The sequence below is a fragment of the Barbus barbus genome (assembly GCF_936440315.1).
Source record: "Barbus barbus genome assembly, chromosome: 24".
NCBI lineage: Eukaryota > Metazoa > Chordata > Actinopteri > Cypriniformes > Cyprinidae > Barbus > Barbus barbus.
In genome coordinates, this window is record NC_136752.1 from 19,058,306 (window position 1) to 19,085,767 (window position 27,462).

Consider the following 27,462-nt stretch of genomic DNA (forward strand, 5'->3'; position numbering starts at 1 on the left):
ATTTTTCCAAACCCCTCCTTTGCGGTGATTGGTCTCATGTTCATTTCATGTAGCCTAGTCATATAAAGTACAACACCTTTTAACACTTACGCAATGCACGATGGCTTTTGAGTAAAATTACTGCATATATATTACAATTAAAATGACAGAAATGTGGTTTTCCCCGGTCGTTGGTAAGGTACATAAAGCCAAGTTAAGCTGTTTCCTTATAACGGACTTCTATGGGGGAGAAAACGCTTAACGTGATATTATTCACTTTATACACTGAATGAGAGCTCGTTCTTTTGACAGTAGTTAGTGTTTATTACAAGTAAGGTTTGACAGAAATTTGGGCTTCCCTGGTCGATGTTTAAGTATGTTAAGCCACGTTAAGCGTTTTTCACGCTAAGCGTATTAGAATGCCCCCTTATCGCTTAAACACGGTGAATGTCACCCAGACTTTGATAACAGCATAGGATTACTGCGTTTAAAACTAATTTTTTTTTTCTGTCTCTGTTTCTTATGTGCTGTTTGTGATGGGCTGCGGTTTGTGGCACCCAGGTAAGTGAACATCAGTCTCTTATGATAAATCATTGTTAAAAAAAATAAAAAATTGGGCACATTTTGGGCCACTAGGTGTCAGTATTGAAATATTTAGCCTACCCATTTATTGTTAGCTAGTTGTGTTATTGTAGGCTAGCTTGTTTTCCACTTTCTATATCAACAAATTGTGATTCAGTATGTTTCACGTGACATTATTCAGTAGTGTTTGTACCTGTTTCATTGTTTAAGCTCTTGTTCTAAATATTACACTGATTTTATTTGGACTGAGGTGACCGACTATAGTAATGTTGACTTAGTCTTTCACAATATCCTGTGGCCTACTGGCACAAACCAACACAAACTATTAATGGAGCATGTAATTTGTACCAAAATAGGACATGCATGCATTCACGAAATCATTACAGTGACATATTCAGCTCATTCAGTACCACAGAAACACACACAAACATTTCTCATTCATGCATGTAGGACACTTTCGAGTGTTTCGATTTGCAGTGTTTTGGCTTTTAGTGAGCATTGATTTTTCCTCTTGCCAAAGTACCCTGTTGTTGTCACCTACCAAGAAGATGGGATTTATATCACTGTCAGGGTTTGTCACAATTTAGCTTATTAGCATAGTCTTTGTACTGTTAATTCTTAACATTGGTGAGAAGCTCAATTTGTGATATAAATTTAATCCTAAATGCAATTGAATATTCTTTTTTTTTTTTTTTTTTTTTTAAACGAGTCCTTTTTTTTTCTTTACAGGTCAGTTGTCTCTGTCCCAAACCATGTCAGCATTTTTTGTCTGTTCTTTGTCCAGGCCATTTGACTCTTCAATTGGAAATCAATGAACCCTTATAGGTTTTGGGCTTTTTGGGCTCACGATTTCAGTGCTCACTAATTTGCTTTAAGTCTACCTGATGTCATTTCCCTTTGGCCCCTCTGTTCTGCTCCGCTCTAATGATGATGATAGTGATCAAACCTGAACTTTATAGTGTTCGCTTCTGTAAATGGCACGAGTCTAAGCTGCATCCATCCATAAATGTTCATTTAAGCTGATTGTGGTACACACAGCTGGCATGTAAGCACATAGCTCAGAGCAGTCAAGGATCTCTGTAAAACCGCATGTATTTGGCACACGTTCACAAACAAACGGGACTCTCTGTGAAGGGGGTTGATGCTGAAATGGCTAGCCGGGACAGCTGTTAAGCTGTTGCTGTGTTTGATAACACAGCCACAGTGTTTTGAGGGATTAAGTGATTGTGGTCTATCAGAGAACAGTTCAAAAAGGGGGTAAGCCTGAGCCCGCCTGTGTCCTGGAACTGCTGACTGTCCAAAAACATTCACAGATGCACACACACGTATTGAAACTAAACTGTGCTGTGAAGTATTTGTATTTGCTTTTAACAGGTCAAAAATGATTATTGGGCATGCGAAACTGCATCCCAAATCACGTACTCATTCAGACACTACTATATTTGACGGCGATTTCTCTCCTGATCTCATGGGATGGCAAAATGGGATGCATGCTTAAAAAGGAATAGGTCAGTCAAAAATCAAGATTTGCTGAAAATGTACTCACCCTCATGCCTTCCGAGATGGAGATGAGTTTGTTTCTTCCTCGGAACAGATTTTGAGTGTTACAATTTGTGAAATCTGTCAATACCCAGCCGTAAATAATGCATTTACGAGCAAGCCTACTAATTTTGGCATACTATAATAAGGGCACATGTTCAGACATGGGGCAACAGTAAAGCCAGGAATGCCCTGATTTTCCACCGATTTTACAGCCTGAACAAGTTGATGCTAGTTGAGGAAAGTCAGAGCTAGTCTGCAGATTACACCTGACAGATTCCACAGAAAATCTCTATTATGGTCTGTATTATGGTCACAGACTTTAGATTTTAGAACACATATGTTTTCATTTGTCATGTGTCTCCTAGCAACAAGCGCACGTTTCTGCATGAGTTCGTTGTGATCGGAACAAGTTTAATGTCTGGTAGTGTATGATCTTCAGTCGCGTAGTGTATGATGCCCAGTTTTCCTTTGTCACTATTTACAAAGTCAGTAAATGTATGATGCCTAGTGTTTTAAAAATCTGTTCAGATTTTAAAAGTCGTGTAGTGTATTCCAGCCTTTAGTTTGTTTTTCAAACAAGCATGTGCACATGAATGAGTTTCCATGTGTGTCCATTCTTGTATTTGAAATTGGGAAATACAGAGAGGAAAGTCAGGGAAAGAGAAAAACAGGGAAGAGATGGTACTGAGATGATGGGAAAGGGGGAGTGTCTGTGGTGAGAGAACAAGCGAGCTGGAGAGAGAGAGAGTGACAGAGAGGGGAGTGTCAGTGAGTTTGCATATGTTCCCCATGAGCAGGCCTGCGTGTGTATTTGGATATGGGCTCGCTCACGGGAGTGGGATTGACATCTCCAGGAATCTCTAATGGACATAGAGCCAGAGACATGTCATGCCTGGAAGGTGGGACATTTGTGTGTCTATATGTATGCATGCTGTTTTTTGTTGTATGTGTCCACATGTATGTGTGTGTTTGACAGAAAGAGTAACAGCATAAGGGAATTTTTGCTTGATATTAAAAGGGAAGGAGGGTCTTTGTGGTTGGAAAAATCCCTTTCCTCTATTTCTGTTTCCTTTGTTTGTCATTTTCCTTTCCTCTTTCTGTAACAATGTCTTTTTTTATCTTTTAATTTAACCTTCTGTTTTTTTCTTGATATATAATGCAGTATACTATAGAATTGATGAGTAGATGAGTCTCTGTATGAATTTAATATGTTTCAGTTGAAGATGTAAATGTATAAATGTTGTGTTTTATAAGCTTGTGTGTGCTAGTCAGCTGTTGAAAGCACAGTTGTGGCAGACATGTGTCGTGGCATGGTGTTGGCCTGTGTGCAGTGGACACCAAAAGTGTGTTTGTCCAGATACCTTACTTTCTCTTGTTCCCTAGTACTCTCGTTATTATGCTTTCTCCCTCTGATCATTTTAGCATTCTAAAGTAAGATGTAAATGATTTTTCAGAGTAGTAGTAGTAGTAGATTTTTATACATGGATCAATATGTTTTTTGTTTTTTTTCTTTTTCTTTCTCTGGCATGCAACAATAAATAGATTTATGAACTCATCCACATAGATGTTGTCCAACTTCTGCAGACTTTTAATGATCAGTGAATTTTATATGGGATCAAGCAGTGAGCAGATCAAGCAGTAAATCTGCTGCCTTGTTGGAGAAAGGCATAGGTTTGTTGATTGCATAACTCTTGATTTGATGCTGCCTCCATGCTAATTTACTGGACTTTTATTTTGTGGGGGGTTTGAAAAAGTTGTCTGATAATACTGATCGATTAAAGACATGTTTATCTTTCTAGTTTACTGCATAGTAATGAAGGAACAGAAATGTGTAGATTTCAGATTTATTTTTTTCTCAGATTTCAGCATTTACTCAAGCCAGATAAACCAGATTCGGTGCACATACTTGTGTGTCTGTGAGAGAAATGTTTATATGGACTTGTATATGTGTGTTGAGTGTTTGTTTGTGTCTTGTGTAACGGGGTGAACTCCAGTCATGTATGCGAGTTACACGTTGTTTAGATATAACTGAGGCACTGTGGGTATGCATGGGAGACCTACATAACCCCTAAGTACAGAGTTAACCTATATATAAACCACCGCTAAGACATGTTAGACACTTATAGCAGCCATGTGAAGCAAAACTTTATAGACAAGGTCACATGCACTTAGAAGGGGTATTATCTATAAAAAATGTAACAAGTTTCTGTCTCTTTTTTTCATTTCTCAGTTTCATTTTAATAAAATAATTATTGTTTCTTCTTTATTAATAGTATTTTATTTTGTATCTCTGGACAATGACTAGATTTAGCTTTTGTTTTGTTTTGGTTTGGTTTATTGAATTGTTCCATCTGTGTAGTTTGTAAATGCTAATCAAGTTCCTTAATTCTAATTGGGTGACCAAATACAGCAGTACTTTCAAAATCAGGCTTAGGTTTCGTTTTTGTTCTGTTATAAACTCTTATTTATTTATTTATATATTTTTAAAAAGTATTTGTAATATTTTAGTTCATATTTATTTATTATTTTTTGCAGCCTTGTTAACCTTGATACTGTTTTAGTTATGACCCTCCATGACCTCCACAGCCCTGTTATACTTCAGACACCTGTGCTGCTGGTATGTGTGAGAGACTGTGACTCTCAGGTTGGCATCTCCTACACTCTGACCTCCATGAGGAGTTCTCACGCTTACTGTCTGACACATTCCTCACTGGTCAGTTTACAGCATGTTTAGTACTCGCACGTAAAAGTGCTGTTGCTTCAGACATTCACACATGACATTCCAATACTTCTGTAGTATCACACGGTTTCTGAAGAACACATGAAGTTTTCTTTTTTTTGGTAATTTCCGTAGATCTCTAAATCAATGTTACACTTCCGTAGAAAGAAATGAGGATGAGTGTATGTTAGTTAATTTCACTTTGTGCCAGGTGTTAAGAAATATGGTTGACCTGGTTATTCTTGCCCAACCATCAAACCAAAAAATGTTTGAAAAGCTTTGTGAAGTCACTTTATGGGACTGTAATGCAGTTTATTATCCCATCCACAGCTAGAGGGCGCTGTTCCTCTCTTTGTAACCTGTCCTGCTCACTAAGCTTTCATGATTGCCAGGTCTACACAATTTGCCGCCTCAGCAGGTTAGCATCACCCAGCACAATTCACTTTAATCAGATTGTATTTAGATCAGCACACGTGATTAAACGCTCATATTGAACAGCACTCAATAGTACTATGGACTGTTTAGCAGTGAACTCCGATATGTACTGGCAGTATGATTAGTATTTTCCTTGGCCAGAGTTTCTGCTGAGTCTCTGACTGGGAATGTAATTTGACTAAGGAAATGACTCAGATTTCTTTTTAAGGAACTGTATGCCACTGTTTTAAGAAAGATGTGGTTTAATGTTCAATTTAGAACAATTTAAATCTGGAAAAGCAATTCAGTGGAATGCTAGCTCTGCTGACATTTACCCTAAAGCCAATGGACATCAACCTGTTTCTGTGTTGCCAAAGGTGCTTGAGCTCTTGAATTGAGGCGTAATTACCTGTAACGTGGTCATCTGTGTGACTGTGTGTGTCTGTCTGATAATCCGGATTAAGAGATTACCTCAAGATGAGCAAGAGGAGCCAAACACACTGACCAAAACAGCGGTGGGACAAAGAGGATGATAGTTCTCATTTCTGTCCAGAGAGGTGGCGAGATCAGTAATAACTTTATACAACAATTGCGTTTTCTCACAAAACTTGATATCAGATCCCAAAAAAACTGTTTGAACTCATGAAGATTGCTGTGTTAATATCTTGTGAGATGTTTTCTAGTATTTGAATGATTTTGTTTCTCCAACGGCATTGCTTGAAACATCAGTTCTTCAACACCTGAACATTTCTAAACTGTGAGTTCCTGCAGAGTAGTAGAGAGCTTGCTTTATTTATTTTATTGCTTGCCTGTTTTGGTACATATTTAATATTTTAATATTGTTTCATTATTTAATATTGTTATTTTATGTTCCTTTATATATTATTTAAATATTTTTACTACATAAACTAACAATGGAAAATACTTAATCATTTATTAGTCTTAGTTAATGTTAATGTTAATTGCAATACTAATACATTATTAAAACTTAAAGTTGTATGTGTTAATATTATTTAATGAATCTGTAAGCAAACGTGGACTAACAACGAACACTTTTATTTTTATGAACTAACGTTAACAAAGAGTAATGTTTACTGCAAAAAATGTATTGGCAAATTCATTGATCATTGTTAGTCAATGTTAGTTAATGCATTAGCTAGCAAGTAATGGAACCTTATTATAGAACCGTAATATTTACTAACCAGTTCTCTACATATGAGAAATATTTAAATAATTAAAAAATGTTTTTTTTTTTATATTTAATTTTTAACTTTCAACATCTGGAACTTTCTAAATTGCACGTCCCTGATGCTCATGAGAATATATATTTTTTTGCTTGTTTTGGAGATGTGAGTCTGTGTGTAATCTGACACTCCATGGACTGCGGCTTTTGTTTGCGCAAATCAATTCAGCTTCATTCAAGCAGACCAAAAGAAAAGAGTGCGGTGAAGAGGAGAGGGGTTTGTCTTGGGAGATCAACCCTTGTGTGCTGCAAAGAACAAGCCCTGCCCACCGCCCCCCTCCCCCCCAGGTTTGAGGATGGTAGGGCAGCGGACAGACCTGAGTTTGGCCGATGGAGGGGGGGGGGGGGTCAAATCAAGGACCGCCCCCAGGACAGCTCCAGACCTGAGGATCCTTGAGCATGCTGACATATGCTCAGCACCTCTCCATAGTCAATGTAGCTGACTGCTGCTACCAAGTGCGGGATGCTAACCTTTGCACCTGCAAGATGGGCAACAATCCACCCTCACAGCTCCAGTCTTCGGCCCTGGAACTGGCCCAAGCCCCTGGCACCAGGAGTGAGTGTGGTATCAAACGCAGACTGCTGGCCTCCAAGGTCCATCAGAGATCGGAATCACTGTGGACCCCTAAACCAATGCTAAGAGTGGAGGGAAAAGGATCACAAGGGGACACACTTACACGCTCTCAGTCTTGTTGCAAGAGGAACTCAGTATCATGCTTTCCCAGTGAGTATACAGAAGTGTTTGTAAATGTCGTAAGAGGTTGGCTGGTGTCATTATAGTGAATTTAGTAGCTAGTTAAGTTTGATTTCAATGGAAAAGTCCCAATGACAACACAGCACTAGCTATGTGTTGTAATGGTTATTTAAAAGGATAGTTCACTCAAAAATGAGAATTCTGTCATCATTTACCTGCAAGACATTCTTTCTTCTGTGGAACATAAAAGGATATAATTTGAGAAATGTAGCAGTGTTTTTTTTTTTTTTTTATGTCCATAAAATGGAAGTCTATGGTAAGCAAAACTGCTTGGTGACCAACATTTTCTATTCTGCTTAATAAATCATACAGGTTTTTAGCAACATGAAGTTGAGTAAATGATGACAGAATTTTCATTTTTGCATGAATTATCTCTTAAGTACAAATTGTTTAAGCACTTTTTCCAAACTTTTCCACACTATTTACAGTTTATGTTGATTTTAGCAGCTAAGCTTGCTTGTATCTCAGAACACGCCGTGTCCGCTGTCATTGTCTTTGGTGTGACTGCTTTTGTCTAAGGCGTTTGAACCAATCAGCACACAGATTGTTCTGCTAAGACTTTGTGACCTTTGACCTTTAGAGACATGACTGAACCTTTTTGGCTTGACCCCTTGGGGCCTCTTCCCTTCCTTCCTTAATAAGGTTAGCTTCATTCACTCAGTATCACACAGAAGGCCATTTATTGATCTTTCATAGCATCACACATATGGACCATTGGCCATTGATGATTTACCGATATATGTGATCAATGGGCGACTCTAAAGGTTACGATATGAAGTGCACAGGAAAAGTCAAGTGCAAAAGGTGAGAGGCTGATGGATGGGGATGCATTTATGGCGTAATGATATACATGGGCCATTTCAAACAGTGTCTTTAATCATGCGTAGTGTTTAGTTGTCTAGATAGGCCTTTTAAGCACGTTAGCATGTATTGATTGTCTATATAAGTCATATCAGATGCACAGATACTGTAGAATGATAAGAAACAGAGGAGATGTGACCCAGCTGCCCATGGGAACCCAGGACAATGGGAAACAGCTGACTGATCTTTCCTTATTCTGATGGAGGGGACAGAACTGACCCAGATACAGCGTCCCTATCACCTCACTGAGTCAATTATTATCTGATGAAACCAGTGGAGGGGAGAAAACAGACCAGAGAGGTGAAGAGGAATGTGTGTGAATGGGGTTGAGATAGAAGAGGAGAAGATGGTGTGATATAAAAGAAGAGGATGGAGCTATTTTATTAAGCAGGCAATAAGAAAGACAAAATAGGCTTGTTTTATACTTGATTGATATATGCTAAATAGAGATTCATGGAGATGATTGTGACTATAGAGAAAGAGAAAGTACAAACCTTGAACCATATGTAATACCTAAACTTCAGAACATTACTTTTTTTAAGGTAATGCAAAAAAAAAAAAAGACTTGCGTTAAAGTTGTAGAGAAACGGAAGTAGCAAAAGGTATTTTTTTGTGTATTGTGACATTCATCTGAGTGTAACAGATAAGAAAACTGTAGGGCGCCACTTGGTTCTGTGCATTGTTGATTGAATGTTGAGATGTGGCCATTACACTCAAAAGAGTAGATCATTGAATGAGAGCTTGCAAAACGTTTTAAAAAAATGAAATGCATGCACGGATGAAATTTTCACAATAAGATCTGTAACATGCATTTAGAAAATAGTCTTTAGACATGAGACTTTTGATGTGGGTCATTAAGCATCCACATAGTAACCACCCACGAGGACCTTAGCATAGAATAGTTTGCATAGCAATTAGGGGTGTGCTCAAAATATCGATTCTTAGATACATACCGATATAATAAAAAAAGATACAGTATCGATATTCTAGCCCTTAGTATCGATACTCCGCCCAGCCATTAGGGGGCGCAGCGGCGCCCGCGAGTTTCAAAAAACTCATGGAAAATGTTAAAGCAAGATGTAGCATTTAAGTGATTTCATAGTGAAATATGTTATGGCAGTACATGGTGTCACAAAAAAGAATTATAAGAAGATTTAATAAGACGTTAAGAATAATAAGAAGAAGATTTTGTGCTTGTGTGAGCTCAGACTGTAATGTAATGTAATGTAATGTTTATGTTTATTTCATTCATGGATATTTTTTTTTCCCACAAAACTTACTTCATCATCCTCATTCATATAATTTATAAAACCATGATGAAAAGGAGGCAGGATGAAGAATATCTTATATTTCCTGCCCCCTCAAAAAAAAAAAAAAAAAAAAAAACGTACCTTGGAACCTGTACCCTTGGAAAGTTAAATGTTGACTTGTGGTAATTTCCAGATTAATACAATTTGTGTACAATTAATCAGAGCACTTAAAGTTGCAAATATTTAAGCAAAATGCACTTTGTTATAATGCACTTTTGTCTTCAATAAATTGAAGAAAAATGCAGAGTTCTGTTTGTTGAGTAAATGTGTTCAGCATTAACTAATTGGCTCTGGCCCATGTATTTTTATTGAATCGTATCGAATCGTGTCACATTGTATCAAATCGTATCGAGACAGCTCTGTATCGAGGTACGTATCGAATCGTGACCTGTGTATCGAGGTATGTATCGTATCGCCAGGTTCTCCAAGGTATACAGCCCTAATAGCAATGCCCTAGCAACATTGCAACAACTTTTGCACAGACAGTAATGACTCAATGTCAGTAAAGTTTTTTTTAATTTTTCAGACTGTTCCGAATATGTAAAAAATCTTGTTAATAATGTATTTAATTATTTAGTAAATCACTTTAAATGTATATTAAATATTTCAGTTTAATCAAAATTTTTTAATAATAAATCCTACATTTTGCTTTCCAAAATTTATTATAATACACATAAATTTAGCAGCAAAATAACCATTTTTGTTTCACGTCACATCATGTCTAACAATACCCCTTAACCAGGGTAAAATCAGTGTACCACATGGGTTGTTGTGGCTTAATGCTTTTTTCTCATTTGCAAGGTGCTCATTGTCTATAGAGTTTAGTTTAAAGTTGATCCGGGCTGCTCTAGTGTCAACGTACAGCTGATGGTCTCTGCCCTCTCACGCTGGTCTGAGCTAATGTGTTGTGACAGCACAAGATGCTCCACAGATCAGCTCTGCTTTGTGTTTAGCACAGTACTGTCATGCCCTGCTGAAATATGTAGTTTGAGTGTGAACTCACACCGTCTCGCTTTCTGTATCACTAAGCTGTATTAGGCGCCGAGCAGGTGTTGCACAGATCTTTGCTAAGCCAAGCTCAAGCATTGTGGCCAGTGTTTGGTCAATTCTTCTGTATATTCTCTCAGGGGACTGAAAGAAACTGGCAGGAGCAGACACTGAATAATGAGATGTGTTTAACGAAATTAAACAGAGGAACCTAGATGGAGAATCTAGGCCACCGATTCAACAATATAGTCATCTTCTAGGTCCTAGAAGTTGATTATGATGGGGAACAAGTACCTGAATTAATCCAGCATTTGTTCAGGGTTAAGCATTGACTTGGACTCCAATCGAAGAGCATGTATTAACATCATTATCATGCTTAGCCTGACCTCAGCGGCCAGGGATGATTGACTGCCCTGATGACCATCAGACCCCTGCTTAAGTAGGCCGAAGTTATTTTTGTCCGTTACTATTGTTTACGTGCTTCTTGTATCCTTAATCTGAGTAAGGGATTGTGGGTAGCCTTAGCCCCTTGCTGTGAATTGTGAATACAAAAAGCTTCGTCTTTACCCTGCCTAACTAACTCTTACAGTTCAGTCCCGCAGCATGACAAAGGCACTTTGTTAATCGTCAAATCCCCTCAGGCATGCACACATAACCCCTGCTGATGGCAGGACGGGGACAAAAGAAACCTCACCGCTTATGTTGCCATTCCTTAAAGACAGGTGGATTCTCTTACTCCTTTCCTGTTTCCATCTCCCTCTCTTTCTGTCCCATTCCCTTTCTCTCTTCCTCCCACCCCCACCTCCTTCATATGTTCACCTCCTTCATCAAGAACTGGGGGTGGAGCTACTCAACTGTAAAGAAGTGTCACTCTGTGGGGTTGATGTCCTGTGTTTTTCGAGGAGGGCCGAGAGCTATCAGTCATTGTGGAAGGCTGATACTTTTGTTCTTAGATGAGTTTTTTAATTAAGTATAAGTTTTTAATTAACTTATACTTAGGGTTATAACAAAAACTCTAACTCCAAGTATTAAACTTTGGCACACTGTGTTTGTTTAGACCATTAATGATACTTTAAATAATATTTCTTGAGTTGAGAGATAATTATTCCTACTTTCTTTCAATACATTGAACAATAACACAGGGCAAAGGGAGGGACTATGTGTTGTCATATCAGTATTGGTTCATGAAGTAAAATGTAAAGCCAAAAATGTAGCCAAAAGATCGTGGAACCCCACATTATTAATACTAGATTGTTAACAAATAAAATATTATTCATGACACACAGGCAAAGTGTTTATTAATTCTTAGTTATGTTTCTGAATATATTTGTGTATAATTTCCAGCATTTATAAAATAAATTTGATCATAAGCATGTATAGTTTCTTTATAGCAAATTTAAAAAAGCATGGTTTTCCACTTTAAATGGAGTCATAGATTGTATATAATTGTGTCTAGATTGTATCTGATATTAGGCAGTATATCGGTTATCAGCTTTGATATATACTGATCTATATTGTTATTTTATATCAGTATGAGCTAATGAACCTAATTCATTCCTAAAGACTCCAATTGATTTACATGAAATAGAGTAACAGAGATTTGTAGGGCTCTTTTAACCAACATTTAAAAATAAATAAATAAATAAAAACAAACAAACATTGGAACTACCAACAACACTCTAGCAACAGCACAGCAACACCCAACCCTGGCAAGCACCACTCCCATACAGCTGTGGTTGCTTCAGTATGTCAGTTGTGGCAAAATCTTGAAACAAAATTTTTAGTGGTCTATTCATCACACTCTCCAGGCACATGCACAGCATCTGTAATGGCCCTAATTAACTTTAGAGAGCATCTTCATGTGGCTCTTTATATTGTGTGTTGGCTGAGAGTGACAAGTTACTACATATGAATGTAATGGTTTGTGTGTGTGTGTGTGTGTGTATGTGTGAGAGAGAGAGAAAGAGAGATTTAAAATGCTCATTCCTGCTCTGCATAAACTTGTCACACCAGTGCTTCTCCATCATGACCGAGACTGGGACTAATTGACTCTTTCGGGCTTGTTTGGTTTAGTTTAGGCACTAATCGAGCCTTCTCTTCCATCATGGCAGCTGTAATTAAGTTTTGGTTGGTGGATTAATCTCTTTAGGGGATTGAGGGTTAAGACTATTTTTATTTAGCGCTGGACATCAGGTGTTCGCTGAGTAGAAAGGGGGATAAATGATTGATTTTGAGTTGAAATGATGTGGTTTCCAAGCTTGGAAAAATCATGGAAATCAATAAAATATTTAAAAGCGATTGGAAATTCATCAGTCAGAAGGTGTGGGCCCCAATCAGACAAGTACTGTGTTATCTTGCATTCATTGACCAGGTTTTATTCCTTTCAAACCTAAATGGTATTGTCAAAATCATTTTGTTGTCATTGTTTGTGAGACTGATTTATGATTGTATTGAAGTTGTATTGGTGAGACTGATTGATGAAATCTTAAAAATCAGTAAGGTTTTGCAACACATCATCATTTTCCAGCAAACGTATATGAATTTACTGTTTGTGTAGAGTTGCATTGCAGTTGTATAATTTCTAGGTATTGCAAGTGAAAAACATTATTGTAAAAAAAATATATATATATTTTTTTTAATTACTTTTCGTAAATTGCTTAAAAAAAAACAGACACCTAAAATTATTTATTTATTTTATTGTTTAACCCTGATCAGTGTTGTGGTTTGCTCCACAGATACAAACACGGAACCACACTGTTGTATCCATCTCTACTTGTGTCTTATTTCAGGTCCTTAACGATCATCTCTCAGTAAACTACAGTACGTTTCCTCTCTGAGCTGGGTATCAGGTAATTGGGTTACAGGTCATCTCTAAGCAGAGGGCTCAGATTCAGAGCGTGAGGTCTGACAGGCGTCACATGTATTGATCGGTTCCTCAAATCTCTTAAAGAATTGTGCTAAGTGACATTAGTCGAAAGGTGAGCGGGGTTAAAAAGCAGGGACAGGCTAGTTTCACCCAACATTAGGCATCATTTAAGTGAATTATTTTAGATCATTTACGCTGTGAATGCCAGGCCAGCCATCATAGCCATGGAAAAACCTCTGCTCTTTCTCGCTGAATTGACAGTGTATCTGATTCACTTTTCCATTCTTCACTTTTCACTTTCCATTCAGCTTCAGGTTAGGTTGTATTGCAGTAAACAGTTTCCAGTTTATTTGTCATGTGTTGAAGACATACACCTCAGGATTTGGATGTAGCAGGTGTTTGTGATCTCGATGTGGACAGGTAAAACAGCAGCCGCTGATTTAGCTTGATCTTTAATTAAGTCTTATTAACTCTGATAAATAGGTCTGCCAGCTGACCCGCGTTTTATTTGTTTGGCCACGTTCACGCTGCTCACAAATCCAATTTAGTTCTTGAATGTGATTTTAGGACTGATTGTTTGCACGGTTGTTTTGTTTGTGATGAAATCAGATCAGTTTGTTCAGACAATGTGGCCAGGATCTGATATACAAGCTGTCATCTGTGACAAATACAGTGACTAAAAATGTCACAGAGCAACTTACAAGTCATGATCTATAAAATACATGTTTTCTTAGATCGTGACCTTGCTTTTGATTGTTTTTACACTGGAAAATTGTTGAATTACATAGACTATTTTTATTTTTTTACCTTTACGGTGAGATTATTAAATGTGATTGAAGTGATGTGCTTCATACAGACCCCTGTAGCGTCATTCCTCAGAGACTCGTGGTCCTGTAATGATGAAGGCTAAAGAAGAGAGCTCTCCATTATATCACTGACCAGAGTCAGACATCTGTGACTCCTCAGAGACTTGTTATGATATAAAAGATGAATGGAGAGAATGTTAGAAGGATTTAGGCAGTGAGTGTCAAAGATGTGGACAGAAGATGGGATGCTACAGGGATTTAGTGTTAAGGTCCTGTTTGATGTTGCTCCCTTAATGCTGCTTGGTCAGCACAGGTTCACAAACAATGAAACCTGATAATTTATAGAATGAGCCACCTAGAGGACACCGAACATCCAGTTTGACAATCAGTTGTTCAAACCCATTGTAACCACTAGATGGCGCTGATCATACAGCATTTTGCAGCCATTAATTAATGAGACTGGTCCTCGTGATACCTCTTCAAAGACTTTTGGCAACATACGTTGAATGTAAATAATATCATTATATTGTATTATATTATTTTTATTAATAATAATATTATTAATATTTTTAATTGGCTTTTATTTTTATATATATAGCTTTATTTTTATATCAGTTTTGGTTTTAGTAATTTTAGCACTTCAACTGAAACTTATTTCAGTCATTTGCCAAGGCAAGTTTTTTTTTTTAGATTTTTCATCTATGTTCATTTTGTTTCAGCTTTATTTCAATTGGCAAAAACATTTATTTTTGTATGTTCTTTGACCTATGATATAGTAAAAACAACAAAACTGTAAATGCCTGAGCGCAGATTCTCCAGTTGCAACACTGACCTCAAAAGGATTTTCATAGTGCTTATAGTTTTTTAGTTAATTGAAAATGAGATCAACTTGCACTCCTACACACTAATAAGATTCAAAATCTTTGTTGTCATGTGTACTAGATACAATTAAATTCTTATTTTAGAAAGATGGGGTAGAAGGGGAACAGACAATACATGTAAAGAATATACAATAAAGTACAAGACAAAAAAACTATCGAATATTTGTATTCTACAAGTCTGCTATTTTAATACTGTTTTGCAAAGAAGTACACGTATGTGGACACAGGGAATTTCTTTTGTCATTAAAGTGAAATACGTAGACCCTGTCAGAGTTAATCCCAGAGCGTTTTAAAGTTCAATATTTGATCAGTGAATTACCCAGACTCCTTTGGGAGTCCTCAGGGGAAGAGGCATGTTATCAAAGTGGTCTTAGGATCTATATGAAATGAACTCTGTTTTTTCATCTGTGGTGCTTCATCATATTGATCGGACACAGGCGAGGGGGAGGGGGGGGGGAGATTTGGGTGATTTCAAAACCCCACTTCCATCTTTCCCTGCATAATTCAGAGAGAGGACAGGTTTGTGAGATAGGGTTACAGGATATACAAATCCCCTTCACACAACCCCTCACACTTGAGCATGCACTTGTGGCTCTATTTGCCACTTAAGAAAATGAGTCTTTCCAATTCCAGGTGTATTCAAAGATGCCTATGTCTCTGCTTGAAGAAGGCTAAATGATAGCCTTATTGGTAAATTAGTGTTCAGGATAATGATAAGTAATTAAGCACTATGTTTTAATATGGGATGAATGTCTGCAGCACATGGCAGCTATCACGTGTGTCTTCCTCATTAAAAGCCTGTTAATTTGCACCCACTTCCATTAAGAGTCTCTATGGACTGAACCAGATTGTTATTGCTTCTGTTTCCCTCTATATAGGTATATATCTACTTATGGATGTGTGTTAGTAATACTGCCTTTATATGCTCAGTATCCCTGTTCTCTCGTGTTAATGACAAAAGGGATAGATGGATGTCCCGTTGGTACATCCTGGCATTGTCACATCCTGTTTCCACAGCAACAGTGACTCCATCTTGTCCCTAAGGCTGAAGTCTCAGTGGAAATCTGACTAAAATGATGTTGCAAATCTCTCACATGGTTGCGTTTAACTAATTGGCTGTTATATTCCTCATTTTCTCCCATGCAGCTTGTTTGTTTTTGCAAAGTTTAATCAGTTTGAAGTGTCCTAAGAGCTCTGTTGCTCATGACAGATCTTTTTTGTCCTTCAACAAACTCCTGGTTTTGTTGGATGAGCAGTGGCCCTGGGGTAGCAAAGTAACTACTTCTACATTTACCGTAATGCAGACTAGACACTCAATGACTCCTGCTGATCCATTAATATGATGCAGCTTATTACTGACAAACCTGAAAGTTGAAGGTGCTGTTATATTTTTAAATAAACACTTCCATTCAAAAGTTTGGGGACTTCCATTCAAAACTTTTGAATGGTAGTGTATCATATTTTACAAATTATATTTTGTTTTCTAGTTTGTTTGTATCAGTGCTAATTGCTCTGAATGTTTTCTAGCCAATGAAATGAGGAGTAAAATAAATAGTACAGTAATAATATATAAGGATGCATTGAAATGAAAATTCTGGGGGCACTTGGCTGAAAACCAAAAATCCTTTTAATAATTATGTACTATTTTATTAAATAATATAAAATTATTTTGTAAGACTTTTTAATTTAACTGAATAATTTTAATAATACTGAATAAAAAAAATAAAAAATACAAGCCATTAAAATAACCACACTTTTATGGAGAGTAAAACAATAAGATTGGACGGTAAATACATTAATATTAAATATCAATATATTATTTTTATTCACTTCTATGCAACAGAATCAAGGGCGGTGCTGCGTGCCATATATTTTTGGCCAGAAACGGAAAATGCCATTTTCAGCTGATAATTTTTGGTGGCTGAAATTGCGGTGCATCCCTAATATATATACACTGTGATTAATGACATTATCCTACTGTAACAATAAAATCGCTATAAGCCAGACATCTTTCCAAACACACTTTTATCCCAAAGAATAGTCTTGATGTTTTGTGTGTTATTGAATTTGTCAGATACATTAAAGCAAATGTCACATGTGCATTTGCTGGATGGCCTTTGTCTCAACCATTAATATAAACGGGACCAGACAGAACACACAGCTTGTCCACCGCGATGAATTCAATGAGCTGCATTAAAGGTTGATCATGTGAGGAGACAAGCACACAGTCTTTGAGACATTGTATTGACATACTATCCCCATGACCTTTTACAGCCAGCATGTGCATCTTTTGCATTTAATGCACAAAGGGTTTAAGACAAAGACTGCTGTTCAATTATTTGTCCTTTCGTTCAAATCCATTCTGCAGAAGACAGAGGTGTGTGTGCATGTCTGATGTGTCCTGAGACCGCCCCTGTGTGTATGAGGTTCACTTGTTTCCATGCATTCTACCTCATCTAATTCTCTGCGCATTGGGGAAACTGAGAGCTTTGTGTACTTTGGCAGGTCATCGCAATGGAACATCTTCAACTGATGAGGTGCCATGAGAGTAGTGCTCAAACTGAAGGCTCCCCTCAGACAGATGCTGTACATGGGGTCCACAAGTAGATGCACAAATGCAAAACATGATTATGCATTTGGCAGACGTTTTGAAGCATATGGTTCCAGGGAGTCAAATTCATGCTCAACCAGTTGAGCTCCAGGAAACCCAAAATATACACTACTGTTCATATGGTATGGGGTTCGATCAAAAGTGAAAATAAAGACATTTATAATGTTGCAAAATATTTCTATTTCAAATAAATGCTGTTCTTTTGAACTTTTAATTCATCAGAGAATCCTGAAAATAGTTTTCAACATTGAACATGTAACTGGAGTAACATCTGCTGTAAATTCAGCATTGTCATCACAGGAGTCATTTAGATTTGAAACTATCTTAAAATAGAAAACTTAATTTAAATAGTAATAATATTTCACTGTATTACTGTTTTACTTAACTTTTGATTGAGTAAATGCTGCCTTGGTGAGCATAAGAGACTCACCAAGTGTTACTGACCCTAAAGCTAAAATCTTACTGTCCCCAAACTTTGGAATTGAAATTATTTCCCTTTAATAGAACTAAAACGGAAAGGCACAAATTACTCTTATCCAGCCCTTAAATCTCCTGCAAAACAGACAGAATTACTACTCTAACCATGTCTAGACAAAACCGCCTCAGTGTCCCAACAAATGGCTCTAACGGCCCGAACTCCTCAGAGAGAAACTTGCTGAAAAGACTTTGTGTGTGAGGGGGACACATTAACAGCTACCCACCTGGTGTCCTGTAGAAAAGACAACTTGCTGACCATTGCACGCCTGTTTGTTCAGAAAACAGACTGTCGTTGGTCTTATTTATAGCCAGCCGGGGTGATGGTTCTCCTTTAGACAAGAAAACAAAAACAGGCCAAATATGACTGTGCCTGTGGTGCAGGAAGCTTAGTGAAATCCAAAAAAGATTAAAAAAATGCCACACAATAATAGGACAACATTTGGTTTTGCTGACTTATTTCTTATTATTAGTTTGCATTTTCTAGTAGTAAAATATATTTATTGATTTTTATTAATTTTTAATATATGTAATATTCAATTTTATGTAACCGTTTATATTTATATATTTAAACATTTTCTTTTTCCTTTATTTACTTTTTTGACGATTTTAGAGATGGAGTAAGAGAGAAAGTTAGGGGAGACACTTGTGTAGCTGGGGGGAGAAAATTGCACTTTGACCTCATTTCTGCAGGAGTTTCTCAAAAGGGTTTCCCCGCTTCAACTATTGATCTGAATCATTTTTGTAATTCATTAAGAAGCTGACTCATTATTGCTTTCCCTCCAGTCAGATCTTTCCCCTTTGAATGATGTTTTATTGCATCTCTCTTTCATGCTCTGCTTTTCTGTGTTCTCACCAAGGTGTGGCTTTCTGAACGACTCGACTTCAAAGGGAATGCTTTTTCTTTTCTTCACTCATCTTTGGTTTTCCTCCCTTCTTTATTGTCAAAACTTTATTCATCTCGTCAGATCTGATGGTGTTTGTAGTCTCTTCAAGGTTCTCCTCCCTCGGTGAGCTTGTACGTTATGTGTATTGTATTCATTCTAGCTTTAACCATTAGACGTTCTTATTGACGATACAATAGCGGGGAATGCCTTCACTGAGGGGCCCAAGCCTATTATTTAACACAATGCCTGAGCTTTTATACACACACACACACACACATACTCTGATGCAGACACGCTATGGCCAGACATGGCTTGAGACTTTCCTTTCACGGCACAAGACAATATGACACAACACAGGCCTCTCTTAACCTACTGACTTGAGGAATCTTCACACAGGATCGGTGGAGGGCCAAGCGCTCGAGTGGTCGGTCTGGATGCTCTCTGTCCTCCTAGCAGCCCATCCCTCTCTTAACAAGCCTTATCTGCAAATCAAACTAAATGCTAATAAACCCGGGCTTGATTTCAAACACCTTTTAAGCCTGCAGCCTTTTATTGCCTTTCTTTCATGACCAAGTATGCAATGTTTGTTTGTTTTTATGCAGATTTCTCTTGTCTCGTGTGTGGCAGTAGACGGTTGATAAGTGTTTTACAGCTACTGGGTCTCTCATAGTGAGGGATTGAGTGATTTGTTATGGGTAAATACAAAGTGTTTGGGGTCTGAAGCAGAGGCAGAATTACACAGAGTTTGTGTGCGTGTGTGTGTGTGTGTGTGTGTGTGTGTGTGTGTGTGTGTGTGTGTGTGTGTGTGTGTGTTGATTCCTCCTTATTCATGTTGACCTCAAGAACTCCATCAAACTTCCACTTTTTTAGTACAAATTCATAGTTATATTCTCTAGTTTCAGAGTACTTTATAGATGTGATTATTTTACACAATATTTTGCCAATGTTATTAATAGTAAACAATTCCATAGTAAATATAATATAGTAGCTGTATTTTATTGTATAATATAATATACAATAAAATACAGTGGGAACAAAATAGAGAAGCGAAAGTGCCATGTGTAGTAATATCTGCAGAAGTATTTTAAATTACATTTGTCATTTAAATTTAGTGTATTATACATTATTGTAGTGAACAGTATATAAATCTATATACACATAACATTACATTATTATAAAATAAACAAAACTAATAATAATCAAGAAAATACATTAATGAACTGTTCTAGAGGACAGATATTGAGAGACATCCAGTGAATATTGTGATCAGTTAGTGATCTGTGCTTGTGCAGTTCAGGTTGTGTAGTTTTTCTTGCTCTTTCTTTTGCTTTCTTTCTATGGATACCCAGTGATTGCTGACCTTGCCGGTCAGTCATTAAAATGCTATAGACAAAAGTGAGAAAGAAAGAAGGGTATGTATGTGTTACTGTTTGTCTAAATGAGTCTCTTGAGAGTTGTTTTATTGTCTGTCCGAGGTGTGTGGGAAAGCAGCCCTGTGTCATTAAGACTGACCTTGAAGAAAAGAAAACAATCTTTCTAACTATCCTGCAATTATATGTGGATTTTGAGAGTGTGCTTTTGTGCTTAATCTCGAACTTCTCTGAAATTCTGATTCTTACGTGTACTTCATTAATTCTGTTCTCTTCCCCAAAGTTAAAAGGATTTGTTGGCATGCCATGACACTTATTTGTTGATCAAATGAGGTTGCAAAAACTGAAGACCCTAGCTTTCTCTCTTCACTCCAAACTGTCTAACTGCTGTTAAATGCAGAATATTTGTATTTGTTGTAGCAGAGACAGCTGTGTTTGTGTTTAGTATGTGAGAGCTAACCGCAGTACACTGAACAAACACTCTGAACAGGTTCAGTGCTGGCTGGAGGTCTCCTCGTACCTGCCACATACTCTCTTTCTCTTTTTCTAGGATAAATCAGACGAATGCTTTTAAGATCAGACCAACAAACCCACAGGAGAGGGTATGAGGGAAAGAAAGAGGAAAAAATCAATAGGGATTACTTTAATAGCATCAAAAGCAATGACAGGAGAGAGAATGAGAAATGGGGGAGGACTGATGTTTATGAGAGAGCGGAGAATTAGAGAAGAAAAAGGTCATGAGTATTAAAAAAACATTAAAGTCTAAAGTTGTCTAAATTGGAAAAAAAAGTTTTAATTGAAAAATTTATACAAATATCATCAATAAAGTTGCATTTTTGATTAGTGACCTAAAAAAAAAATTTTTTTTGATTAGTTGAATTGTAAAATTAATATGAATTTAATAAATTTGCATATTTTATTAGTGACCTAAAATAGTCTTAAATCCTAAAATAGTTTCTTATTTATTTTATTACATTTTTTTGTTTTTGTTTTTTTTGTTTTAAGAACTTGAATTCAAAAATATGAATGTGAAAAATGTTTGGTGACTTAAAATAGTGCTGAATCTTAAATGCTTCTGTTTTTATAACATTACTTTTATTTTTATTATTTTATTTTTTACAATATTACAACTTTCCGTTTATATCCAGGTTTAATAAAAATAATAATAAACGTTTTTCAGTGTGGTTCCACGCGTTAGATGGGATGTATGATAGGACATTCTGAGTCAGTTTTCTTCTGTAAAGATGCATTTTCACCTTTCAGAATTGGAGGAAATGGTTTGAGAAAGCATACGTGTACGTGTACGTGTGTGTGAAGGGGGAGGGATATGACAACTGCTCCATTACGCATACACACACACACACACACACACGGGTGAGTGTGATCTGTCGGTTGCACAGAGCCCAGACCAAGTGTGAAAAGTGGCGAGGTTCAAACTCTCTGATTGGCTGTTCATAAACTTCACACTGGAATCTCATGAATAGATTTCTGACACTAATGAACGAACATGCCTCACATCTGAATTGCTTTTACCAAGTTTGTTTCCCTCATTCTTTATAAACATTTGTCATTTCTGTTAAAGTGACTAGCCGTGAGGTATATGTATATTACACTGTACACATTCGTAAACACACACACACACACACCCACAAATAGACAGTTGTCTGAAATTACTGTAATCCTGCAGTGACAGAGATGTTGAGCCGTCTGTGGAGTGAGAACAGAACAATAGCGTGTTAATTACTGCAGCCCACGTGAGCTGCATAATCCTGATACTGTACATGTGCCAGACAGCATGGAAACAGCGAGTCTGGGATACACACACAAACACGTGCAGAGAGAATAGGCTCGAGATATAGAGGAAAATGCCGGATATGGGCTGTACGCAGATAAATGCCTCACTGTTTGAACTTGGCAGTGAGTATCACACACTTGTTTCCTCTTTCAGATTCACTTCTTACACACAAACATTTTAACAACCAAATATAAGCAAGTAAAAATCAGGAATGGAATAGAAGGGTGAGCTTGGCTTGCTGTGGGGGTGATTGGGCTATTTTAGGGGGAGGGGTGTTCAATGCATTACCTCCTCTAGTTCAGTAATCATTTGCAACCCCATTCAGATCCAGATTCACCCACCCGTCATCCCCCCTTCCATTCAGATCCCTCTGCATCCTATAATGAAAAGAAACAGGGTCATGGTGTGTGTGAATGTAGACAATGGGGCAGATCGTGTGTGTGTGTGAGTGTGATCTATATTCCAGTGGTCTAGATTCAGTGGCTGTGTGCTAACACGGCAAGCCGGCTTATCAGTGGGAGACCTGCTCCTTCTGTCCCAGCAAAGACTGAGACGGATACGCTCATATGTGAATGTCCAAAGTATGAACACACATGCCTGGTTACAACAGATGAAGCAAAACATCATGGATTGAGTTTTACTGCTCAGGTTATTTTATCAAAGCCCAGGAGACTTAACTTAGTTCTTATTTATTTTGAGTATCAATTGTTTCTGAGAAATTAAAATAGACATATTTGAGACTATTGTTGACAGGGCCGACACTGAGGGGGGACAACTTGTGTAGGCTTGTGTATTATAGTAGAAGCAAAAACTTTGGGATCTTGGCAAATCTGAGCACTGTTTAAAACTATTCAGACCATCCTTGACTCTAGAGGAGACATATAGGAGGGGTCTTAGAAGAAAAATCTGAAACTTTAGCAAAACTCTTCATTTCATTTCATTGCGGCCTAGGAGAAAAAATTGAGAGATTAAAGAGATCTCATTTGCGATTTGTCTTTCCAATGAGCTTGTATTAGAGTAGAAGGAGTGTGGATACTTTGGATGAGCTGTACTGGCGAGCTCCTTGGTAACCGAAGCACAGATGAACAGAGGGGCATATACTACACCCCTCCTTCTCAGCCCCAGGGAGTGTGTGTGTGTGTGTGTGTGTGTGTGTGTGTGAGAGTGTGTAAGGGAGGAGGAGGTGTTTCCCAGGGTTGGGTTGAGGGTGTGTGTATATGTAGGAGGGGCTCATTGTGGAGGCGATAAGCATTGATCAAATGGGGAGAGGCACATACTGACTTGTTGGCAGGAGGACACAGGTTTGTGGACACACACACACTGCTCGTCCAGCGCTCCCGTGTACTGGGAGGCTGTGACAATTGTACACCGGATCCACCTGCCTCACACACTGGAATAATGGTGTTCATTGGGACTTCGCTCAAGTCAGTCATTAAATACTTCAAGCGCAAGGGTAAGAACTCTTTGACCATGTTCTTTCAGTGCTGATAGAGTTAGTTTTGTGAACTTTTTTCAATAGCTGTATGCTTTATTGTTCAATCAGCTAGTGGTTTATTGTAAATTTAAGAGATTTAATTAAATGTGTCAGATTACGTGGCAGGCCAGTACTTTAATTGTCAGGTGTGTAAGTACAGAGTTCATGAAGAGCTGTAAATCTGTATTTCTACCTGGACAGATGAGTCATTTCCTGTACACTTAATAAACAAACCTGTTAACACCTTGATGCTGCTTATGATGTCCAGATAATGACCTAGTCACGTATAAATTGTGGTTGTGTGCATCTTTTATTATACCTACTCTGGTTTCAAATATTTACATTAGGCACGGCACAATATATTGGTACCGTATCAGTTATCAGTCGATAATATATTATAAAAGAATGCTATTTAATTTATCTGCATTTGCCAATATTTAATTGTACAGTGTGACTTTGTGCATGCTCATTTCCCTCCTGATTTTACATACAGGCTAGTTTACTTTTAGACTTCATCTCATTTTCTCTTAGAGGTAATCTTTAATATCGTAAATATTTAATATAAACTAATACTAAAAATTATTTAATTAACTATTAGTTTTATTTTGAAATAATTTTTTTCAGTTCAAATTGTATAGAATTTATAATATAGAAATAGTGCATTATAAAAATAGAAATTAACATTTTTAAGATATTAAATATATTAAGAATATTGTAAAAAAAAATCATTTAATCTCTTATCTCTATTAATCAGAATGTATTATCTGTGCATCACTAATCAAGGTTTACAATTTGTGGAAGACACGTTATTTATATATATATATATATATATTTTTTTTTTTTTTTTTTTGTCTCAGTAGTACAGAGCATTACATTTTACATTTACATTTATTCATTTAGCTGACGCTTTTATCCAAAGCGACTTACAATTCCTATAAATGTCAGAGGTCGCACGCCTCTGGAGCAACTAGGGGGTTAAGCGTCTTGCTCAGGGACACATTGGTGTCTCACAGTGGATTCGAACCCGGGTCTCTCACACCAAAGGCATGCGTCTTATCCACTGCGCCATCACCACCCACAGAGCATAATACTTTTTTTTTTTTTTTTGTGATTCATTTTTAATTGTGATAATTTATCCTCTGAGCCAAAATTTGCTGGATGAGCTCATCCATATTCCAGCGTTACACGTGGTGGATGGTGACTGCAAAGTGTGTGTGTTTTGTGTGGGTACGAGCAGGACTAGAGGGATTATGGGAGTTTTGAATAGCCTGATTCTGAGTGCTGAGCTCAGGCTGATGTGGAGATTGATGTTGGGCACAATGCAGGTTTTTGTTCCTGCTGCCGCTCTCCTCACTCCCCACAAGCACACAGATATGTTTAATGGGTTTTGGACAGGGCTGTGTGAGTGTGTGTATTGCCTATTCTGGAATTATCTGATATTTATTGTAGGCACTTCAAAGGGCCCGCTCTTTTATCTCTCTCACTGAGTATGAAGGTTGTTTAATGGTTTTTGTGCATCTGGTTTTGTTGTCCAGCAAATGGTCTTGTTGATTGAATGAACAAATGTGTTTGGGTATCCTTTTTTTCTGCGATGTGTGCAGGAAGACTTTTTGAAAACAATTGCTTGCATACATTGGGCACATAAATTGTGGAGTTTACACACATGCCAAAAATTAGGGATATGTAGAACTCAAATGAGGTTCCAGTTGTGTGGAATTCTGTTTGTGCAGATTCCGTGTTGGTCTGGTTATGTGACAGTCAGCTGGTTGGTAGATTATTGACCTGTTTAGTAGTTACCACACTGATGAAGCCATGATCACATAACATTTAGGCACTAACCCGAGGCAAACTCAACGCATCAGTATATCCGACTGTGGATGTATTCTAGGGACAAGCCGGTGATTAGATTTTTGTTCAGAGTACTTAATTATACACAGCTAAAAGCTAAAGGCCTCTGCTCTTAGTGGCTTCACAGACTTTAATGTATGTCAGTTAATGTATGTCCCAAACAGAGATAATCTATCTAACAAGTAATCTATAGCACTTGTTAGATGGTTGTGTCGTTCCATTTACAAACGACAGTATTTGTAATGTGTTTTTCTGCAGTGCTAAATGCCCTCTGCATCCTCCCATGTGTTTGTCTGCTTTGTCCTGTCTGATGTCTGCACATTCACAGATGATGCCTTTGAGGAGAATGTGTCCCTTTGAAGCCCAGAATTGATCTGAACAATATGATCTGAACAATTATAAGTTCAAAGGCTCAGTGTTGTGGTTAATAAAGAGAGAAAACCCTGTAGAGGGAATGAAAAAACATGTTTTCACACTTTGATTGCCAGTTTGATTCCAGCACCTTCTCCTGCCCCCAATGGTGTCTTTTCGTTTTCATATTTTACTTTTGGATCCAAACTTCTGTTAACATCATACTTTTACTCAGGATGCATTAAAATTAATCAAAAGGAACAGTGACATCATGATTTCCAGAAACATATTAAATAGTATAACTGTTTTGGTAACTAAAAAGTCTGCTTTACATATATAAGAAAATATTTTATTATCATTAATACTTTATTATTTTATAATTATATCTCATAATGTTACTTTTTACTGTATTTTTGATCAAGTAAATGCAGCCTTGGTTAGCTTGGTGATACAAGACTTCTTTCAAAAACATTAACAAATGTAAAAATTCTCAGTATATTTATTATTCTGTATTTTTATTCAATTTTATTATTATTTTATGTTTTTGTGGCTTTTTTAGTTTAGTTGTTAGGGTTATAATAGTTTTTTTATGATTTAATTTTATTTATTGGTTTATTTTTATTTATTTATTTTCAAATGGAAAACTACATTTTAAAAATAATAACATTTGGGTATAGAGAGACCAGAAGCTGTGTACAGAAGCCCTTGGTACATTAATTTGCCGTCACAGATCAGTATGTGTTAGTCTCTCTGAAGTAAGTAATCACTTCTATATTGAAAGTCCTGATGTCTCATGAATAAACACAATGGCCTCCTGTGGGCTCCGCTTGTTGGTCTGGCAGCTCTCACGTGATGGGCCATCACAGCCTAACGGCCCAGTGCCACCTGTGGACACACAGCTCCTCACACCTGTGAGAAAACTCCCACCACTGCTCCTCTACTTTCCTTTCCTCTCACGTTAAAACGACCAGCCTGTTGTTCTTGTTTGTTTGCTGTTGGGACAGCTGGGGGTTCAAGCTCCAGGGGTCTTTCCTCCAAGATTCCCCTTTTATGTCATGACCCATTTGCACCTCTGTTAGCTTGTACCTGAGTTCTTGTTCACTAAAAGTCACTCTTTGGTTCAAGTTTTTAGGGTTCACTCAGATAAAAGTTTAAGCACAAGATTGTAGCCAACTTTAAAACAAAACGAAATCCCTCTGGACTAAATCATTTTTTTTTTTTTTAGAACTTTATTTTTTATACGGACTAAATCATTTTTATTCTTTTTTTGTGTGTTTTTAGCCGTATCTAATCTGGATGAAGAGAAAAAGTGGACTGTGCACTACACGGCTCCATGGCACCAGCAGGAGAACGTCTTTCTGCCGGGCTCCAGACCAGCCTGCGTGGAAGACTTGCATCACCAAGCCAAAGTGAATCTGAAAACAGCTCTCAGAGGTAAGAGAATCAACCAGAATCAACATCAGACCCACTGAAGTGCTCATAACATCAGCATTTGCTATGAAACAAACACTGAGCAGCAGGTAAACGTGCCCATGATGTCATTCGTTCACTGGACACCTGTGAAACGGCCTGTTAGTGACATCCAGGGGTCGATTTAGCAGTACAGCTCAGCTCAAAGGTTCAGATAGCAGATATTGGACTAGAAGGTAATTGTAACCCGAGACTGATCTAGCAGTGCAGGTGGCTGATGTGAAGCCTGATTAATTAT

General features: G+C 37.4%; 1 protein-coding gene across 1 annotated transcript in view; it reads left to right on the forward strand.

Annotated features, from left to right (window-relative positions):
• Positions 1–27,462, forward strand: part of LOC306843487 (NHS-like protein 1) — a gene marked incomplete at its 5' end in the record, with an annotated part of 93,260 nt that overhangs the window by 49,812 nt on the left and 15,986 nt on the right. Inside the window, one exon of the mRNA XM_079375013.1 lies at positions 27,036–27,188. Within this exon, the coding sequence (XP_079231139.1) occupies positions 27,036–27,188 (153 nt within the window). The remainder of the gene's footprint in view (positions 1–27,035; positions 27,189–27,462) is intronic.